The 23,757-nt window shown below is 38.1% G+C and overlaps 1 protein-coding gene across 8 annotated transcripts in view; it reads left to right on the plus strand.

The window, feature by feature from the left end:
* Positions 1–392: 392 nt before the first annotated feature.
* Positions 393–23,757, plus strand: part of LOC129769042 (protein cortex) — a 218,902-nt gene continuing 195,537 nt past the window's right edge. For 6 of the 8 annotated variants that reach the window (XR_008741798.1, XR_008741799.1, XM_055771052.1 and 3 more), the window contains exon 1: positions 413–654. Coding sequence is in view for 4 of the 8 variants with exons in the window: in XM_055771048.1 (XP_055627023.1) it covers positions 601–654 (54 nt within the window). In the remaining 4 variants the exon portion in view is untranslated. Of the gene's footprint in view, positions 655–23,757 lie in introns of all 8 variants that reach the window. The other 2 variants (XM_055771049.1, XM_055771053.1) reach the window with 2 other exon arrangements.

Here is a 23,757-nt window from a genome sequence, read left to right on the forward strand (position 1 = left end):
ATTTAGGACAAAAGTGTTCGGAATATGAGTCAGTGATGAAACAGGTGTTCGGAATTTGAGACAAAAGTGATTGAATATATGTTTAGTTTTTCACCATGAATATGTATTTGTAAATCAATTTTATTGTAGTTAAATGAAGAAGAATGTTCTATTGTATCCAAAAATAAAATTAATTTTGCGATAGAGTACCATTTTGAGTAACAGACACTGTTTAATGGTCATCAAAGCTTAAGTGTTCGGAATATGAGACAAAACGGTATCTTCTGTGCAAGCTCGAAATTTCCCTTAAATTTTTATTTTATTCTGTTCAATATGTCCGATTCTATTGGTCGTATATTGTGTGAAAATAATCCCATACTCACCCTACATCTTCCAAGAATGTGATCCACAATATCCACTAGAATAAGAGCCACCATGTAATCATTGTTGTTCAGTTGTGTTATTGTTCTTCTGCTATTGGAATTTTCGTTTGTGCTTGATCTGTGATGTGACGAAAAGTGTTTTTAATACAGGTTTTGTGACCAATTGATGTGATTTATTTTTATTTAATGTTTGTTAACAGTTTTGTGATATTTGTTATTGATAGTGACCCTGAAAGTTATGGAGTTCCGTGTGAAAAAGCGTGACAACTGTCGAATCAACGAAGTACGGAAGGTAAGTGGAATTGAACTCAGTCAATGCTACCGTCGGTGCGTCGTGACATGCAACATTTTGGGATTTCCAAGGGCATTACGAATTGAAACTAGGACATCGCGGAACGTTAATGTCACTCGAAAATCCCAACCCAGTGCATATTCTTTCTCAGAGTATTGCTTCTGTACAGCAACAACAATAACCCAAACAAAGACGCGCCCCTCGGTGCTCGCTATCTGTTGAACAATTTCCAAACAAGTTGGGACTTAGTAGGCCAGTAGCTGTTATCGAACGCAGGAAATCTTCTGGTCCACAAAATCCCAGTTCGATTGAAAAATTACATAGCGGAGCCGCCGATGTTTATTGCTGTGATCAAGTAGTGTCAAAAGTTACCAGTTTGTTATTAGTATCGGCAACTGGCGGGCGCCGAAGGGTCTCCGAAGATCGATCACCAGCGCCGCTCGGTTGTAGATTCCGATGCGAGCTAATCAGACCCAGAGACCGACCCCGGTAATGTTTGGAGAAGAAGAAACAAATCGCTGCCTGGGAGGCTATTACGGGCACTAACCAAATTGGAGGCTGATCCTGTGGTAAGCTGGAAGACAATAAAAAAGCAGCAACAAAACCAGACAGCAATCATCACTGGGGGCTACTATAAATAATAGAAAATCATTTGTATAAAATCTTAAATAATTTTTCGTTCACTGTGTTGTATGTGAATGTGTGTGTGTGCGTGGCGCGAAATATGATTGCCATAAATCACCGCGAAATTTATGCTTGCCGCTGGGTTGCGGGCGGTGCTGTAAATAGCATTCGAAGTGCAGTGTTTAAAAGTTTTCTGGAACCGTCTACCCGAGTGATTGGTCCGGAGGAGTCTCCCTAGTCTTTATGCTGATTACGTTGATTGGGCGGGAACACTGTGCTAACGGTGGCTCCGAATTCTTGCATCATCATTAGGGTTGGAACAGCCAGGTGGCCTATTACTCCTTCGAAGATCAAGTAGTGATGTCATGGATCTGTGGAACGGAGACTAAATAAACCATTAGTCACATTTAGCTTGCAATGGTGGGTTCTACGGTTTGTCGTTCTCTTTGGTCATGGGGGAAACACTAACATGGGAATTAGTTGGGGCACTGCCAATTTGCTAATCAGCATCAAAAACGACCCCGAGGGCCTCTCGTGTTACCGTTAATTATACACAATTGGAAGGCACCAGGCGGCCAGTTTGCTTTGTCTTTCATGTTTTGACCCGCAAGTCACTCCCTACACAGTCCGAAACCGATACGAGCCTCGAAGAAGTGAGACATTAAAGCGTCGCTTGTTATGTTATTTTGAGCACCATAAACACATTTGCCCGCGTGTTTACGGAACAACCGGGACCAGGAGAGATGGAGTGCGGCTGTTGGGTGAAAAATGTTGCTTAATTTCCATGCTATTTATTTTATCGCGTTTTGAATGAACTTGTTCCAGACTCGGTTTGCCCCGAGCGTGGAGCTCACTTTTTTCACTTCTCGTGGCCTCTTTAATGGGTTTTTGATTCACGCTGCGATTGGATATTCTTGATAATCGGCAATCAAAATGCGCTAGAGTTATGACAGCGAACAGCAAATGTATGAACTCCCCCGGGGTTTGGTTGTCGCCGTCTAGGTTCAGTCGGTTCCGAGCGAACTACATTGTTGTACGCTGAAAGATCTGTTTGTTGTGTATAAAGGTCTCATTAGAAATAAACAGAGAAGTTAGTGTTTTGCAAATTTGTAATAAACACAGAGAAGATTATTTGAGAAATTGATAATCAATTTCACTACGAAATATTATTTATTGAGGTTGTTAACTGACATGATTGCTGCGTACGCCAGCTCGTATTCAATTTTTATCCAATTGTAACCGAACATTATCGGAATCTTGAATATTTTCCCGCAAATGCAAATGAAATACAGTTTGCTTACTAAATTGTAACTATATATATTACCTTCGAAACGTAGTACAAGCATTTCTTGAGTTGTGTCTGTAGTTGGACAACTACCTATTTTAACACAAAAAGATAAATGCGCACTTTTGCCCCATAGTGGGGGCAAAAGTGCGCACTTATTAAAATGAAATTCTGAGATAACTTGTAACAAAAATAAATGCTTTATCATAACCAGCGGGAGAAGCATCATTACTAGAGTGTGTAGATTCCATCCAGTGGGGAGGAGGGGGGTGTTGTATGATGTTTAATGGGTGGAGAAGGGTAGGTGTTATGGTCGAACATGATTTTGTTATGTGTTGATTGATTCTTGGCACCTAGAAATATGGTAACGGGTCATCCACATACCACGTGGAAATTTTAGGGAGGGAGGAGACTGACAATATGAGATATCAGAAAATGTCCAACATTTGAAACATAATTCTTTTTATTAACAAATCAACTTTATAAAATTAACAAATCAAGTTTGAAAAACAAAGAATAATTATTTGAAGTTCATTGTGAAAACATAAACATAAACGAAACATAACCGTTATTGAACTGAAAATGAAACACATTTTTAATTATTTTGGGGCAATTTTTTTTTCTCATCTTGGATTTCGGTTCTGAGGATTCCGACGCTTTGCCTCGTTGGGCTGTTGTGGGGTTCGAAGAGACAGTCGATGTTTCCTCATGAAGCTAGAGGCCCAATCCTTCCTGCCAGTTTTGCAACTTGGTTGAATTCGGGCTGGAGGTTGTTGGCTTCCGTAAAACCAAATGCCAGGCGCCGTAAATCCTTGAGAGTCGTGCCAGTGCTATGCGATGCTTCGCCAGATCCTCTGAACCACACTAGGTGCTCACTAGCACATCCCAGCAGAAGTAGAAATATCAATAAAAGAAGATCCAAATCATAAATCACTTACTGATATGAGCTTCTTCCTTAGAGCTGATTCAGAAATACCGAGAACTGCCGCAATCCGATTTAAAGTTAGCTCGAATGAGGGGCACATTGATACCAATAGATGGTGTATTTTATAATCCTTCAAAACATGTGATTCCGTAAAAATATACTATTAAACAAGTGTAAATCATGAAAAAGACTATTTTATTTATATGTTTTGAAACATTCGAATACCTGATTTGACAAAGGTATGCTGAATTAGAGCATTCAAATAAGTGGACAAACCATGATCATATTTTCGACTGGACAAACCAAAATCATTTACCTTAGTACATTTTGCGATCATTCACACTGAATTGAGCATTTTTCACTGATCCGTTCAGTCAGATTGGAGCAAGTTTATTTTTAATATACTGCACATTTTACACTAACGGGTTCAAGCACATTTCAGCAAGGTACCTATTAGCTTGAAGAAAATGTTTTGTTGGTTTGAATTCGACGCTTGGATATTGTTTGAATCTATCTATCTATATATATAAATATATTTCTGTCTGTCTGATTCTTATGGACTCGGAATTTACTGAACCATTTGACATGAAAATTGGTATGTAGGGGTTTTTGGGGTCGGGGAAGATTCTTATGATAGTTCGGGACCCCTCCCCCCTCTCTAAAGGGGGGCTGCCATACAAATGAAACATAAATTTCCGCACTACTCGAGAACTAATCAAGTAAACCGAACCAAATTTCGCATGTGGAGGTTTTAGGGTGCAATTAATGTTTTTATGGTGGTTAGACATTCCTCCCCTTTCTCTAAGGGAGGGCTGTCATACAAATGAAACACAAATTTCTGTATACTCGAGAACCAATCAAGCAAATTTACATTTACAAATCGAGCCAAATTTGGCATGTGCAGATTTTAGGTGGCACAAAACGTTTCTATGGTGAATTGACTCTCCTCCCCCCTCTCTAGAGGGGTGGGGCTGCCATACGAATTAAACACAAATTTCTGGATAACTCGAAAACTAATCAAGCAAATGGAACCAAATTTGGCATGTAGAGATTTTCGAGAAATGTTTCCTCCCTCCTGTGAAATGGAGGGGGGGTCCCGTAAAAGTAACACACATATTTCAACCAAACATAACAATTGGAAAACTCTGAAAAAAAACGGGAAAATGCGGAGAATTCAATTCGCATATGTTCTACAATTACATAGTGACAAGCGTTGTTAGTACATTTGATGTTTGCGCTAACGAAATTGATTTTTGTTCGAAAGTGGAAATGTATTTCAAAGTGATAAATCGCACTCGTATAAATGAAAATGGATTACCGAATGTGTTGATAAGAGCAAAACTCGAGGAAGGAGTTGTCCGATTTAGGGCTGTCTTTGTTCTATCATGTTTCCTGTATAAAACATTTATTCAATGTAACGGAGAAACATGTTATTTGCAAGTGGTTGAAAAATCTTGAACGAGAATTGTGTCTGAAAGTAATCTGATAATGACGAGTGACCCTGTCTGCACATGATAAAGAGCCATTTCGCCATGTTGAATGGTGCATGGTCCGCTCTGACTGCATACTATGAGGGATTTTCTTTGCTCAATCATAACAATTTCGATCCGTTATTCCTGCTGTATGCGTGATTTCCCAAATCTGTTAAATGTGGTATGTAGCTCACATAATGCTCAACCAAATGTAATCAATAACTCGAAATTTAAAATTTTGCGACTTGGTCCCCTCAGACTAAACACCGAACATATGATAATAAAAATCATATGTGCAAAGTTTTGAAAAAATCTGAGAGAGTCCGGTTAATGGCCGATTAATTTACCGAACAATGTTGCTATGTTTTGAAGATACCCCTCATATATTCAAATAGATAAAACTGACGTTTCGGCGCATACTTCTACGTCTCAGCAACATACAGTACGACTAAAAATGATAGAAGAATAATGAAACAATAGAAGAATAATATCCCTTCGAGAAACAATATTGGTCGCCCCATTTATGGACGCGACCAATCGAACTTTCAAGCTGATCTATTGTTTGAAAAACACGATACGTTAGAACAGTCGATGTCACACTTACTACGAATCTGTCTAATCTGTCTAATCTGACAGATTTTAGGTTAGGCTATTACGCAGTGAAGGCTATTGTCCGAATCGGTTTAAGTAAATTGTTTGGAATGATTCATGCAAATGGGGACTTTTTCGTTTCTTTTTTTTTTTATGGGTTTGACTGTCAGGTTAGTTATTTGCACTGTGCAAATGAGCTTTCACAATGTAGTTGCCAGTGGCCAGTCATCAATTTCCTATTCTAGCATCAATCAATTTTTGTAGTTGTATGTTTTCGTGAGATCCAGGCATGTGCACATAATTATTACTATCGAATAGTTCACGGAGATTTTTGGAGACGTCTTCAGATTTTCTTTGCAGTTTACCCACACTTTTCGGTTTGCCAGACTTCATTCACATTTTTTTTCGTGCATTCGTTCGAAAATTCGACCATGATGTTCAATCTTATATGATTCTACGACTGAGTATGGCAATGAAAAACACGATCGATGATGTCCGTGGAAAAAAAATCAATGATGTCCGTAGATCGTAGTTCGCATGCACAAAATCTACACAACACACACAATGTGCCTGCATGAAACTTCTGATATTTAGAATTGGGTTTTGCTGACAGATGTCAAGGACATAAAAATGACGATTGATATGATACTTATGATTTTACATTTATTTATACATTCTTAATACTACTTAAAACTAAAGAGAGCTGGCTGGATAATTTATCCGTTCAATTCAAAAGACGACTTTAACAAGTTACATAATCAAAACTATTATTTATTTATTTCGTCAAACCAGCGAAGACTAAATATGCTGCCCAAATATTACAGTGAAATTTAACTATATCTTATTCTATTCAAATAGTCTTTGAGCATTGACCTTGACATGGTTACATCAATTATTTCACAGTGTTCGTTACAGAGGCTCATCATACGATTAATAGGACTTTATTTGGCATAATTCGTTCATCGGTAATCTATGTAGAAAATGTTAGGGTTTCTCAGGTGCCTAATCGGTGCGTAAAAATTTAGGTTTCCTAATATTTCTTCTGAGTCTACTCGTTGTGATATGATGTCAATAATAAATAGAATCATGGCAGAGTTCCGACGTTCTTTTAAGCTTTTCATATTGATTAGCATGCAACGTGCCTCATATGGAGGGAGATGGTATGAAGACCAGCCTAGTTTACGAAGTGCAAATAATAAAAAAATGTTTTTGTACAGATTCAATTCTGTCTTCGTGTGAAGTTATGTAGGGGCCACGCCTAAGTCTCTTACTCGTTGACATCTACTGATGGGTTAATTTCCCAGCTTAACACCATTGTTCAATGGCGTTCTTCTTCTTGTAAAAGTCATGAAAGTGCATGTCCTAACATTGAGCTGTAATAAACTCTTAGTGCACCAATTATAAACTATGTTAACTTCATTTTGGAATGTTTGAGAGTCTTCTTCATTCTTTATATCATCTGCGTAGATAAGTGCCTTAACACTGTTAAGAAGAACGCAAGTGTCATTAACAAATAAAATGAACAAAAGTGGCCCCAAATGAGAGCCTTGAGGAACTCCGGATGTAACAAATATTGGTTTTGAAATTTTTCCATTAAACCTTACCATTTGCGTGCGGTCAGCCAAATATGATTCTAGCCATTTCAATAGCTTGACTTCTATCCCTATTTTTTGAAGTTTAAGAAGCAGTAGTGGTATGTCAACACAATCGAAAGCCTTACTTACAGTGTATAAGCTTCAACTTGATCAACTTGAACACATGGAAATTTCGGAAGAAATACAAAGAAGTCACAATCTCGGTCCTCCTCAAAGAGATTGCAAATTTTTTCTGAGTCTTTGCCAAACCATTGCTTTTTAATTTTGTTTTTATGTAATTAAAGACACTTTTCGGGTTAGACTTCATGTCCGACTCTGTTTTTAAGTTGTAATCTTCAAAAGCGATTTTAACAGTTGGGTTGAGCTGTTCGCAAATGTTCAGATATTTTTCGAGATAGCGTCAGATTTGTATTTTTTATAAATTTTATGTGCCTTCTGTTTTTTATTTTTTAGATTCTTTATGTTTTGATTAAACCAAATCGGATACTTTGTGTTTATATTTCTCTTTTTTCGTCTGGTTGGTATCTCCTCCTCTATAATTTCATTGATCATCGAGTAAAAAGTCGTCACTGCTACTTCAATGTTTTCCACACTTCTAAATAAATCCTGCCAATTGATATAGTTAAGCTTACACCTAATTGATTGGTAATTTGCTTCAGTGTAATCAGAGACTTCCTCGAAATCATAATCAAATGGTTTTTGGGTGTTATTTATAAATATAGAATATTCGATAGCTGTGTGGAAAGCTTCATTTTTCCAAAGTGGAGTTAATGATTCAGTCACACAATAAATCCTCGGTCATATTTGTCAACAAAAAATCCAAGAAGCATTTCTGTCGATTATGAACATTGTTTATTTGATTCAACCCAAGACCGGCTATTTTATCAAACATAAATTGCAGAGTCTTATTATCACCAACAACTGGAAGCAAGATACATTCATTGTCAAAATCAGTGATAAAGTCCGCATTTCGTTGATTGAAATCTCCGTATATATATGGATTTTGATTCTGGTGTCAAGGACGATAAAATATTTTCAGCAACTTCGAAGAATTTCTCATAACAACTAATTTGAGCACGATCAGGGGGGAAGTAAACAGATGCAAATATATGTATCTCTCCCGCAATAAGTGCTTTGACCCACACTTGCTCAAACTCGTCGAATTCTGTTGTTGGAATATGTTCTGAATTTATTAATGAATTAATAGCAATAAGGACGCACCCTCTCGATTTTTTATGGGATTTGTGAAGATTACGGTCATCTCTGAAGACATTAAAACGATTTCCGAATACTTCCTCGCTTCTAACCCTATCATCCCAACTTGTGAGGTTCGGGTTGAGCAGCGATGGAAGACAGACGCGCGCGTTTGCGCTCTGAGCATTTCTTCACAATTTTAATACGTTTAAAAAAGTGTTCAGTCTATCGGGAAAACAATTTGAAATTTGAAACGAAGTGTTAGTGCAATGTAATGAAATTCTCTGTACGAATGAAGTGATTAATTAGCCCATCCACTTGGCGGAGCCCGTTTGATTTTCGCGAAACGCTTAACACGCAAAGACATGTTTTCTCTCCATCCGCTTTGTTTTTTTTTTTATCCCTTTTGTTTATTTTAGGCTCATTAGCATTTTAGCTGTAACAGAGCCGAATTTTAATCGTGTACATGTCACATATTTATCATATCTATAATTAGCACATTACACAGTTGCCATTTTTCGGCGTTAGAATATTCCCTTCTATACCATTGCAAATGGTACATATTTACACAGTAGCCATTTAGGCGAAAGAGTTTTCTATCTGTTCTTCCATTATCCACAGTTAAGACTGGACAGCGGAGACAGTCGTTGATCCATTGTTGAGTTATTTATAGAACAGCAGCCCGATATATTTCTGCAGAGCAGAGCAGTTGTATGGATGAATCGATCTTATTTCGACCGTGGATCGATCTCCATCGCTGATGATTGTTGCGTGGACGTAGTTATTCTGTAACAATACAAAGATGGTCAATGGGGGCCCTGAGTTTTGAACTCACGATCGATCGCTTACTAAGCGAACGCGCAACCAATGTGGCTACGGAGACCCCCAGGCCCCATCCGCTTTGTTATAGTAGAGTGGACTTTCTCTACGCGGCTGTGTTTGTGTATGTGGGAAATAAAAAATGCTGTCGTGCTTCAAGTTTCAGTGTTTGTGATTTATCGATGAAATAATATAACCAAAGTGATGCAAGAAGAAGATCCAGTGGCTGCCAGAAATTCAATATTTTATTATTGCAGTGATTTTATCACCATGATTAGGTGTATCGTAATTGTGTACCAGCCTAATAGATAAACCAAAATATTTTGCTATGTTTACTTTTCTTTTCATTCTCTAAAACTCGAACTTATAATTTATTATTTTACAACACACTTACAACAAGTAATTTGGTTTAAAAGCGTATAGTGTACGGAGAAGTTACCTTCTTAGGTAGTGATTTGAGTATTCAATAGAGTATTACGTGTGAAAAGTCCCACAATTTATACCCGATTCGAACTGTCTCTCGGAGTCTGTTTGGTTACCTTCTCAGGTAGCAATTTCATAACCGCCGGCGTCGTGATTTGACATTAAAATAGTCAAAAGTGAAAAGTCAAAGTATGCAGTGTTGGAAAAAATCATCTTCGCTAAGTTCAAATGCATAGATTTTCGGGCTAGGTTGCATCGAAAACCTATATATTCCAAACGAAAATTAAAATGACAGATCCAGGCAACCATTGAATATGAGAAAATGAACTTTTGTCCTTCAATATGTTTTGATGTTTATTTTTTCCACCCAGTGTCATTTTCATCTTGATTATCGGAAACGTCAGAACTGAATTTCATTTCAGCCAAATGAATATCAGCTGTTGTTAACTTCTAACCTGAGGCTGCTATGTGCGGTTGGGTTTTGCAGTTGCCGGATGCCTTAATCGGAAATACCTTATGAAATTCCCGATGTCGCAAATGACTTGACGGTAGCTAAAACCACTCGTTGTATCCATTCTGCATATGCCGTTGCTACCGTCTCGCCAAATAAAATTTATTTTGAACTTAAATTCACTGCCAGAACGAATATCGTTTCGGATGTGATGAATATCAATTTGTTGCTTTTGATATCCAAAGTATAAATAACAGCGAAGTTATGAACCCCACTCAATGTCGCATTCATTCATTATAGCAAATTTGCTCATGCAACAGCGATATGAACAAAATGAACTCGTTTGTTATTGTCATCAATATAATGAGGGCAGTGTGTTTCAAGCTGAAAAAAAGTCGTTTACACTGGAACAAAATCACATTCGTTTCTCGTGAATATTTGTTGATATTCTATGACACTGAAAGTATGTATGACCGATGCGATTTATTCTAGAAGATCTTTCGGTTACCTTGTTAGGCAACTGAATAAAAATCTCCTGCGTCACGATCAAAGATTGTAATAGAGTACTACATTTAAAGTCCGCGTTAACATAATCACATCACTTACCACAGTGAATCCTGATTCTTACCTTCCCCACTAACAACTATCCCTCCCATGATAAACGCTAGGGAACCACGCTATAGAGGCGACCCTTCTGGCTTTCGGGCGGCGAATATCATACTAACATTCCTTCCCCTCCTCTGTTGACTGTAAGGACGTGGCCGGCGTCGTTATTGACCATTTAATGCTCGAATCACCGAAAATTGCACAACGAGAATGATTTGCTAGTCCCAAGCGTCATTCTGTGTGTTCTTTGTGCAATTTGGTTGGTTCAGGTCAATCACGGAGAGCAACTACGAATTGTACAGTCTACCCAAGCTCAAGCTCAAGCTCTAACCCTATCATCCCAACTTGTGTCTGTGGCCATAATTGTCGAGAAAGAAGAATTCAGAATATTAATTTGGATTTTTTTCATTTTATGTGGACTTTTCATACGGTTGAAATTTTGACAATATATCAAAATTTCAACTACATTTAGTTGTTGAGGCGAGGAAGTTTGCTCATTATCTACTAATTGGTATGACGAGTCATCCAAATTGATTAGCATGTATAACTATTAATGCGTGGATTCCGGTTTCATGGTTATACAATTGTTCCTTGTATTATGAAGCTATATTCGCAATTGTGTTTACCGCCAACCAGAAATGGTACAAAATGATCCTTTTTGTGTGATACTTTGCTCTGTCTGCACATAATGAACGCACGAGAACTAACGTCCCGTCAAACGCGAGTTGAAGCTAATCTTCTAATCAGTACATGCTGTTTTTCAAACTCTCTGAAGTCTCGTAATGAAGTCTATTTTCGCACTTCAATTACCACTTTACGCGGTCAGTAGGCGCACCTCAAGTATCCCCCCGGAGCGTTGCGATTACATGCCGGGGTTCGTTGCGGAATTGTATTCGAGCCTAACGAACGCATTCTTCGTTGCGATCGCTCGCACCCGATAGGAAGAGTCCCTTGGGTGCGTCTTACATGCTGCTGGGGCCATTCCACTTCCACGGGTTGAAAGCCTAGTTGGAAAGTATAGAGCTATGTATGCTTGGGCCTATTAAGTTATTGTTGAATTGTTGTACGCGCGGCGTATTGAAATTCTACTGCTCGTTTGGCCTATCGATTCGCGGGGATTCGAGATGCCTGCGCGCTCGTTTGCGGCTGCCGCATTTGTAGATGCGACTATTATTGATGCGAGAAATGGAATGCGTTCACACCTTCGGTATGTGTATTAACGGTCGCAATTGCACGCAATTAAATTTATCGCGCAGAGGGTACCTGACATTTGAGAAAAGGAGTGCGCGCGTAGCGAAGGCGGAAATCGTCATAGTATTTATGAAGATAATCACGATGTTGACCTCAGGTCTATCCGCACGAAGATCTAGTTCTTTGGCGTTAGAGTGAACGCTTACACAGATCGTTCCAAATACTAAAGTACTTTTGACAGGTCGCTCCTCCCGCGTTTTTTCATATGCCGACGCAAAAAAAGGACCCACGATCAACGCCAGTACCCACGTGCTGTTGCTACCGCTGCAACCGTTGCTAACACTCGGGCCAACGCGAATGGGAAGCCCACTAATTACACTTCGCTGTAATAAGTCCGGAACAGCGCGTAGAACAAGTGATAATTCATATGCCAACAACATTCGCACTCGCGCAGACGCGACGCGCGGAGAACAGCGCACAATTCGTTTGGCCACTTGGCTAGAATAGGAAGATAATTTACAACGTCCTCACTTCGACAGGTCGACACCTTCGAAACGGCGGCGATGGTGGCGTCGTTGACTCCATCCACAGTGGCATCGGCACTTTTGCACCTTTCCCTGGGCTTTGGAGTTCTCTGGTGTTGGGGCAGAGATTAACTCAATGCGGAGGATACTTTGTTTCGTCGGATAGTTGGAACGGAGAACACTTGTTTCCGCTGTTGGTATTTCAACGCGCTGAAAGGCGGGTTATGATTTATTCACGATGTATATCTCTATTAATCATTCGTCTGATTACTTGTACGATTGTGTTTCCGTGGAACTTTTGAGCAGTTTTTCTTCGAATGTCACAATTGATTAGGTTACCTGTTTACTCATGTTCACAGCTGGTAAATTAATTTAGAATACCATATATCAAAAATCAAATGATTTGATGAATGGAATATGCTATGTGGGAAGCTGGATCGCATAGAAAGGTCTGTCCCTAATAGTCGAATAACGTTTTTTCAGCATCCTGCGGTTCGAACCTTGGCAGTTAGTCGTGGAAAAGAGATTCAAGTGTTACATACTGGAGTGTCATTCATTATGTAAATACTCGTCTTGTTAGGCCGTCCGCACACGGGTCAACTGAAACTCGATCTCAACTTGTCTTCATCTCAGCTGTCAAACTCGAGCTCAACTTCGATCTGCACACGAAGCAACTCGAAACTGACAGGTATCGTTAAGTTTTGTCTGTCATCTTTAAATCGCCGAACCCTACTCTGGAACTTTTGTGAAGCGACAAAGACAATGGATTTTCATATGGAATGAACACACTTTCAAAATAAAAATTCTGAATGAAAAATAACTTTTTCGTATCAAATATGCATTCTGTGTAATTTAAAATCATATTTTTCACTACTGGTGAAATAATCTTCATCGTAAATGGTGTTTAAAGATAATTGTATATAATAATAATTAGTTTTTATGGGAGTATCAGAAAAAATATTGGAAAAGTATCAAATTAAGGTCAGCACCACGTGTTTCAAATTATTCAACAATACCTAATAAAATATTAATTTAAATTTTAACGATTTAAAACTGCCCTCAGGCCTACCAATCTGATAGAGATTGTAATTTGCATATAAACACCAATGTCGCCACAGATGTCGACAACGTAAAATTTCTTTGACGAATCAGTTGAGCGACCCAAGGATGCCAGGTTTATAGATTAATCTGTTTACATGGTTTTTCAATTTGTAGCACAGATTTTTAAAACCGATAATTTCACATTTTTCCGCACATGAAATATATAAGTAAACTACTATAATGAATTGAAAAAAAAATTTTTAAGCAAAAAACAAATATTTTTGTTCAGCAACAGAATCTATTTCATGTTTATGTTATACGGAATGACACGTATCCGCGATGACAACGGTACGGTGTCGACATCTGGATGCGAGATTAGTTTCCCACTAAATTCATCATTATAATATCAAATTATCTTCAGATGAAATTTTTGTATCAGATTATTATATCACATGAAGAAAACAAAGTTTTCCACTCACATTGAATACCAGTTTGATACGAAGAAGTTAATTTTCATTAATGATTTTTTATTTATAAAGTGCTCATTCTGCCTGAAAACTCATCATTATCTTCGACCCTTCACTAACTCGTAAAACGTAGTTCAATGGCGTACCGTTTATTTCGTTTCCACCGTGGAGTGTATTCGAGAATCAGGCCCATAGTGTAGTGTATTCTCCAAATCAAGCCATTCAGCCATTTTTTTGCGGCGGCCAGATTGAATTTTTCAAGATCATGGAATACGCAGTTTTATAATGACAGGTGGATCCACCACCAGTCAAGCCTTTTCATTTGATACCCATATTGATGGGGTTCTGAGAAAAAAATGGGTGTGTTATAACGATGATATAACCGCAAGGTTGACGTGGAACTACCTTAGCTTAGCATCATTTGTTTGTATTGATTGAGTTTTTGATTGAACAAAACAATTTCCGAATTCAACTGAATTCAATTTAATTGCTGTGTGAGTAAAAAGACTGAATAAATGCCATGTAAGGTCAATTAATACATTGTGATAGATTATGTTCTCCGTTACAACTAAATTTAATGACAATCCTCTTACGTTTGGTATGATTCCTAGGACAAAATATATGAACGGAAGAATTATCAAACGATTATTTTTTTTACATTTCCCTCTGAAGTTTGTATCTCTCAGGTGTACGTACTTCTCGAACCGCGAATTTGCTTGATTTGATGAACTCAGTTTGAACTCAGATTTTGACATGTACATCGAACGCATATTGTTTAATCAATAGGCGTTATCGCTCCAAACGGTTATCAACATTTTGCCTAATCATCAAATGGTATGTGTAGAAATTCAGTGAGTAGAGGATATGAAGGCATATCCTTCAATGCAATCTTGAATAACCGAGCCAAAGCGTTGTGTTCGTAGCCGCTTTTGTAATCCGTGTTAGGAGAACGCTTTTTGGAGTGCAAAACAAAACATGCGGGTGTAGAAGTATCCCCGGCTTGCATGAATCAACAACTTTAACTTCTACTTTTTGTATTACAGATGCTCTAAACTTGAATGTTCATTCGTCTCTAGTGTCTGCACGATTTTCCCAGGTTCTTAAGTCTAGAAGACCGTTTTAAGGAAACATATTCTAGATTATACAAAGGCAAGCGAGTATAAAAGTGCTCGCATTTCGCATTTATTTGCAAAGTCGATTTCCCCAGATATCTTGCCAATTTCCACACGCTCCATGGATTTGAAGTCTGTGTTAGGGAAACACATTTCAAACGGAACAAAAATACCCCCGGCTTGCATGAATTTGCAACGAAAATTTCACATGCTCCATGGATTTGAAGTCTGTGTTAGGGAAACACATTTCAGTCGGAACAAAAATACCCCCGACTTGCATGTATTTGCAATGCCGATTTCCCCCAGGCACCTTAGTTTTGAAATCTATGTTGGGGAACACATTTCGTTGGGAACAAAAGTTCTCCCTACTTTCATGTATTTGCAATTCCGATTTCTCCAATGCTGCTTGGTTTTGAAGTCTGTGTTAGGGAACAAATTTCGGTGAGAACAAAAGTCCCCCTACTTCCATGTATTTACAATGCCGATTTCCCCAATGCTGGTTGGTTTTGATGGATGTGCTGGAGAAACCGTAAATCCGGCTAATTAAAACGAGGCAGTTAGGGCGTTTAGATAACGCTTAACATTTTACAATTATTCAATTGTTTATCTAACGAAAAATAACATTTATTTATTTGCGATGGATGAGTAGAAGTATTCCCTAACGATTGATGTAAACATCTTTCCGATTCAGTGATAAATGTTTGAGTTATAAGCATCCGAAATCTTGCATGTTTTCCTGCATGTTCTGTGTTTAGGTTTTTACCCCCTATATATTCCGGTTAGACGTAGTCTCACGTCAATAGGTAATCCGCCATTTGGTAGTGGCCGCCATCTTAGATTTGCATTTTTAATAAATAACTGTAATCTACTAGTCAAGCCCTTTCATTTGATACCCATATTGATGGGGTTGTGAAAAATATATATATGGTGCCATTTTGGATTTGAATTTTTCATAAATAACTGTATTCTACTAGTCAAGCCCTTTCATTTGATACCCATATTGATGGAGTTCTGAGAAAATATTCAATCCGCCATTTTGTAGTGGCCGCCATCTTGGATTTGCATTTTTCATAATAAACTGCATTCTACTGGATAATCGAGTCCAAAATTCCGGATAATCGAGTCTTCGGATAATCGAGTCCGACCTGTATTATGATATTATGTTCATGTGGTTGAATATATGAATTTATGTCAAAATTCATATTCAAAGAATTCATTCATCTGTTATTAAACTTTAGTCCAAACTAAAATCATTTTAATCATGAAATACATGTATAGATTACTTAACCCTTTCACGTATAACATCGAGTCTCACTCGATGTGAAATGATTGCGTCCAATCGTACAATATCGAGTCTCTCTCGTTGTACGCTTGCATATCACAAGGCACTCAGCAGAGTAGTGAGATTATCCGATACGTAACCCATCGAAGCGTTTGCATTTGGTCCGCTCTTTTGAAAATTAAATCGTATACGAAGGAAATAGAAATAGATAATTGGAGCAGAAACAGACTAAAAAAAATATCAAAATAAATTGTTCATAAGAAAAATATGTAAAATTATTTGACAATTGAAAGCGGTGGTTAGAAAATATAAAATATATTCTATTAGTCGATTATCCATTTGCGGTCGTATGACAGCTCTCAATCGCCACAGCAAGGAACCGTACTAATATTATATTTTATGCAGCGATATTTAGTTTACACTTTTTCTGAACAAATCTCAATGTCTCGCAAACCTGTTCACGAATCAATATTCTCTTATCAATAGCTCTTATGAATAGAAGATAACGGTACGATACGAACTATCATTAACCTGGAAATTTAAGAGAATATTCACGATGCTGAGATTCTCCTTCGTGAATTATACTATTATATAGAACATCAAATTAAAACAAACTAAAACATTAGATTAAAACACACTGTTCACTCAATACCTATCTAAAGTTTTCAAAAAAAAAGTCATGTTATGCTTCACTGCTATTTCAAGAGAAATTATTGCCCACCAGTACGACACCCATATAAAAATTTATTACGACCGCAAATGCAAATAAAATATGTAAAAAACAGGAAGTGGGTTATATCTATGGTATAACCGCAAGGGAGACGTAGGACTATCGTTGATTTAGAGATCATTTGTATGAAGCTGAATCTGAATTCATTCTGAATAAATGAATATTTGGAGAACTTCGAAAACGAGAGCGTTACGTTGGAGGCACAAGGTTTTATGCATCCAATATTGGATACGGAAATATCCTACTGATGGGGAAGAATAATCTTCAGAAGCTATCCTGTTGATTGCAATTGATTGAAAAACCACAAAACCAAATGTATTTGGTCACAGTGTTACATGGACAGAAAACATTCAATTAAACTCTTTCACATGAATATATTTTGAAAATTCCCAAAGGAACTGGCAGATTATTTTCAGTAACGATTAGATATTTCCACATTTTCCTCGATACTGGAAGCCCACCAGTGGTTAATGCCAACTCGATAACCACCTGTTAATAGCACTTGATTGAAACATATTTGGTCACAGTGTTACATGGATAGAAAACATTCAATTAAACTCTTTCACATGAATATATTTTGAAAATTCCCAGAGGAACTGGCAGATTATTTTCAGTAACGATTAGTTATTTCCACATTTTCCTCGATACTGGAAGCCCACCAGTGGTTAATGCCAACTAGATAACCACCTGTTAATAGCACTTGTTTGAAACATATTTGGTCACAGTGTTACATGGATAGAAAACATTCAATTAAACTCTTTCACATGAATATATTTTGAAAATTCCCAAAGGAACTGGCAGATTATTCTCCAGCAATGATTAGATCTTTCCGGAACTTTCACGATGCTGAATGGCATCCTAACGGAAATAGTTCTGCGCGTGTATGTGTCGATCCTTCGCCGTCCACCTCCTCCAGCACGTTAGGCAACGATGTTGTCTTGTCGATGTCCTCACGAAAAATGAATGTGTCTCACCACCAGAATATCGCTTAAGTATGCTTTTTGTGTGTGATTGAATCGAGAGAAGGTGTGGTTTACGATGGCAATTTGGAAGGCAAACTAGAGGGGAATGAACTCTCTGAGCTCGGAACTTTCGGCGACTGAGCAATAATCGATTGCGGGCGCATACAATATTGGATACGGAAATATCCTACTGATGGGGAAGAATAATCTTCTGAAGCTATCCTGTTAATTGCGATTGATTGAAAAACCACAAAACCAAATGTATTTGGTCACAGTGTTACATGGATAGAAAACATTCAATTAAACTCTTTCACATAAATATATTTTGAAAATTCCTAGAGGAACTGGCAGATTATTTTCAGTAACGATTAGATATTTCCACATTTTCCTCGATACTGGAAGCATACCAGTGGTTAATGCCAACTCGATAACCACCTGTTAATAGCACTTGATTGAAACATATTTGGTCACAGTGTAACATGCATAGAAAACATTCAATTAAACTCTTTCACATGAATATATTTTGAAAATTCCCAGAGGAACTGGCAGATTATTTTCAGTAACGATTAGATATTTCCACATTTTCCTCGATACTGGAAGCCCACCAGTGGTTAATGCCAACTCGATAACCACCTGTTAATAGCACTTGGTTGAAACATATTTGGTCACAGTGTAACATGGATAGAAAACATTCAATTAAATTCTTTCACATGAATATATTTTGAAAATTCCCAAAGGAACTGGCAGATTATTTTCCAGCAATGATTAGATCTTTCCGGAACTTTCTCGATGTTGAATGGCATCCTAACGGAAAGAGTTCTGCGCGTGTATGTGTCGATCCTCCGCCGTCCACCTCCTCCAGCACGTTAGGCAACGATGTTGTCTTGTCGATGTCCTCACGAAAAATGAATGTGTCTCACCACCAGAATATCGCTTAAGTATGCTTTTTGTGTGTGATTGAATCGAGAGAAGGTGTGGTTTACGATGGCAATTTGGAAGGCAAACTAGAGGGGAATGAACTCTCTGAGCTCGGAACTTTCGGCGACTGAGCAATAATCGATTGCGGGCGCATACAATATTGGATACGGAAATATCCTACTGATGGGGAAGAATAATCTACTGAAGCTATCCTGTTAATTGCGATTGATTGAAAAACCACAAAACCAAATGTATTTGGTCACAGTGTTACATGGATAGAAAACATTCAATTAAACTCTTTCACATGAATATATTTTGAAAATTCCCAGAGGAACTGGCAGATTATTTTAAGTAACGATTAGATATTTCCACATTTTCCTCGATACTGGAAGCCTACCAGTGGTTAATGCCAACTCGATAACCACCTGTTAATAGCACTTGGTTGAAACATATTTGGTCACAGTGTAACATGGATAGAAAACATTCAATTAAATTCTTTCACATGAATATATTTTGAAAATTCCCAAAGGAACTGGCAGATTATTTTCCAGCAATGATTAGATCTTTCCGGAACTTTCTCGATGCTGAATGGCATCCTAACGGAAAGAGTTCTGCGCGTGTATGTGTCGATCCTCCGCCGTCCACCTCCTCCAGCACGTTAGGCAACGATGTTGTCTTGTCGATGTCCTCACGAAAAATGAATGTGTCTCACCACCAGAATATCGCTTAAGTATGCTTTTTGTGTGTGATTGAATCGAGAGAAGGTGTGGTTTACGATGGCAATTTGGAAGGCAAACTAGAGGGGAATGAACTCTCTGAGCTCGGAACTTTCGGCGACTGAGCAATAATCGATTGCGGGCGCATACAATATTGGATACGGAAATATCCTACTGATGGGGAAGAATAATCTTCTGAAGCTATCCTGTTAATTGCGATTGATTGAAAAACCACAAAACCAAATGTATTTGGTCACAGTGTTACATGGATAGAAAACATTCAATTAAACTCTTTCACATGAATATATTTTGAAAATTCCCAGAGGAACTGGCAGATTATTTTCAGTAACGATTAGATATTTCCACATTTTCCTCGATACTGGAAGCCCACCAGTGGTTAATGCCAACTAGATAACCACCTGTTAATAGCACTTGTTTGAAACATATTTGGTCACAGTGTTACATGGATAGAAAACATTCAATTAAACTCTTTCACATGAATATATTTTGAAAATTCCCAAAGGAACTGGCAGATTATTTTCCAGCAATGATTAGATCTTTCCGGAACTTTCTCGATGCTGAATGGCATCCTAACGGAAAGAGTTCTGCGCGTGTATGTGTCGATCCTCCGCCGTCCACCTCCTCCAGCACGTTAGGCAACGATGTTGTCTTGTCGATGTCCTCACGAAAAATGAATGTGTCTCACCACCAGAATATCGCTTAAGTATGCTTTTTGTGTGTGATTGAATCGAGAGAAGGTGTGGTTTACGATGGCAATTTGGAAGGCAAACTAGAGGGGAATGAACTCTCTGAGCTCGGAACTTTCGGCGACTGAGCAATAATCGATTGCGGGCGCATACAATATTGGATACGGAAATATCCTACTGATGGGGAAGAATAATCTTCTGAAGCTATCCTGTTAATTGCGATTGATTGAAAAACCACAAAACCAAATGTATTTGGTCACAGTGTTACATGGATAGAAAACATTCAATTAAACCTTTCACATGAATATATTTTGAAAATTCCCAAAGGAACTGGCAGATTATTTTCAGTAACGATTAGATATTTCCACATTTTCCTCGATACTGGAAGCCCACCAGTGGATAATGCCAACTCGATAACCACCTGTTAATAGCACTTGATTGAAACATATTTGGTCACAGTGTAACATGGATAGAAAACATTCAATTAAACTCTTTCACATGAATATATTTTGAAAATTCCCAGAGGAACTGGCAGATTATTTTCAGTAACGATTAGATATTTCCACATTTTCCTCGATACTGGAAGCCCACCAGTGGTTAATGCCAACTCGATAACCACCTGTTAATAGCCGCGCGTGTATGTGTGTGTAGCGATGTCTTCCCAGGGAACCGTTTGTGGCATCTCTCTCCTCCTGATAGATTCCCTTCTGGCCTAGGGTGCACAAACAGGCTCTTGGTGACACCGTTCATCCGCGCTTTCATGATAAATAAAGAGCTTCACCGCAACAGCGACAACATGCTCCAATCGCTGTTCAATTAGAACTGAGTGGATTTCCGAGCGCCGCTCGCTTATATACCGATTGGTGATTTCAATAGCCTGTTTTGAAAGCAATTTTAAGACTATTGAAACAAGTTTTTGGATCAAAAAGTAACAAGTATATAACGCGTAGACATTTTATCTTTTGAATGAAGTGTTTTTCATACCATTTCGTTCAGTTGTTTAGGAGCTATTAACGCTCAAAATCTCGGTCTCCGGCGTAACGCTTTCGTTTTCGAAACTTTGATTTTACACCCCGGTATAGAAATGAAAGACGTAGTCCTACGTCAAAAATCTTTTTAAGTTAAACGGTTCCGTTGTGATCAAACGTAATATAATTTATATTGTTCATAATGTAGTATGTTCCCCAAATCAAAGCTATTCATTTGATACACATATCACAATCAATATTTTTTCTGAATATATGATATCAGTCATTTTGTAACGGCAGACAAACTGGATTTTTCATATTAGGAAGGAAATCTTTCATTTGATTCCTATATGCGGGAGTTGCATGAAAATAAAAAAAAAGTAATTGACCTTTTTGTGACTGTCGCCATCCTTAATTTAGATTTATCATAAATAACTGTGTTCTACTAGTCAAGCTCTTTCATTTGCCACCAATATTGATGAAGTTTTGGAAAAAAAAATTAAAACCATTATATGAGGTTGTGTCCAAGATACGACCGCATTGTTGACGTAGAACTATACTGTTATTTTATATAAGCCGCTTGTTCATACCTTCGGATATTATTCTATAATATTGTGAAATTTTAGAAACAACTGCTTAGTAGAATAATCTCTGAAATGAATTTTTCATTATAGAATCAATTGACGATAATTGATTGATGATTCATTCATGCCCTCGCAAAACAATATACTAGCTGATCGTATGTCGCAATTTATTTCATACCTCGAACGCTATTCCGGTGGTCTTTTTCGCAATTGAAATAGACTCGATTATATACATGTTGCACCAGTACCATTATTCCATATCTCATAATTACATCAATATATCTTTGGCATCGCATGGAAACAACAACAATGACAACACTTGTAAGTATCAAATATCATGCTACATGTTATTTAGTATTGCCTCAAAGGAATTGCACCTCTAGGCATCGTTCGTACAACGTAAACCAAGCGCCAAACAAGCGTTCGCCATAGCATGCATACAGAGCCATACATTGGTGGCTTGAAACTACTAGGAATATAAATACTTCTCATCATTTTACGCTATTCTCAAAAGAAACGCTTCTGTTAATATTACTGGCATCGAAAAAAGTTGCATTACTTTCTCATGCTCGAGAGAAGCGCAGCTGTCACCCTTAGTAGAGGAAGTTTTGCTACTGGCAAGCGAAACCTAATCACATGCAAAATTCCAGAACGTCATTCACTTTCTTGGTGACTAAACAAGTGAAATGAACTCTTTTTGTTAATAACAACCTTTTCGAGTAGTAGCAGTGGCAATGCTTCATTATAGTCAATATTAGCGCAAATGCAATCCTAGTTGAAGGCTGTTTTGCGACTGGCACGCGAACCCAAATAACTTATAACATTCCAGTAAGACATTCAAGATGCTTGGTATTCCCCAAATAACTTTTTTGGCGCACAACCTTAATGCTTGCTTCGCCATAACGTCAGTTTTATGCATTGATGCATTCTCAAAGGCACCAACGAAGCCCTTATGATGACGGAAACTATGGAAACTATGTTAACTGCTTGGAAAAAAGACTGAATTATGCCACACAGCTTGTATTCTGTTGTAACACCCATCAATGCGAATTCGCTGATGAGTTTGTCAAGAGCGACCGCCTTCACCAGCAGCGGGGGGAGCTTGATTTTGGTTGCTGCCTGGGTAACGGCGTTTACATTTTCGACCGACGCGCCGAAATCGCCTACTCCACTGTTATTCGATGCGGTGTCCCACTCACGAGGGCTCGGTTCAGTGCGAGCGCTTTTCACTGCACCAAAATTGCGTGCATCATTAGATGACGCTTGCCTCGGAATTTTATTACCTCTAGCTTTGCGTTCGTTTTTTGCAGGGCTCGAGCCTGCATTCCTCTTCTTCTTACTCATCACACACTACGCGAAGCGTTCAATTTATCACGCGGAAAAAAACACGATACGAATAACGCGAAAAACAGAAAAACCAAACGACGATATCCAAGTTGGATTACCACTGGTGGGGTTCAATCTTAGATCGAAGCGCAGCGAAAGCAAAGTGAACTGGATTGCTCAACAGTCCGATGCCGAATGAAAGTTTGTCTCAGCGAGATCCACTGTTTATACTCTAGGCAAGAATTCCCCTTCATTCTTCTACTTTTCCTACGATTTCCCCTCCGTTGGTCGTCGATAAGTTGCTCGTTATTGACACCTCTGTTCGGGAAATCACACAAATGGATAGAATAAATGTATGGGAAAATGGAAACGCTTAAAGTTTTCAAGAATTTTAACCATTTACAAACCAAGGGATTCTAATGTTTGGCACATTAAACAAATCTTACGGAATTTCCGATTCCTTTAGTATGTAAATCGCCAAAATCCGGTCGTGGCAAAAATAGTTATTAACTTTAACTTTATTTCATAAAAACGTGACCTGTTTTCTGATTTGGCACCCTTAATGAAAGACGTAGTTCTACGTCAAAAAA

Source organism: Toxorhynchites rutilus, chromosome 2 (genome assembly GCF_029784135.1).
Source record: "Toxorhynchites rutilus septentrionalis strain SRP chromosome 2, ASM2978413v1, whole genome shotgun sequence".
Classification (NCBI taxonomy): domain Eukaryota; kingdom Metazoa; phylum Arthropoda; class Insecta; order Diptera; family Culicidae; genus Toxorhynchites; species Toxorhynchites rutilus.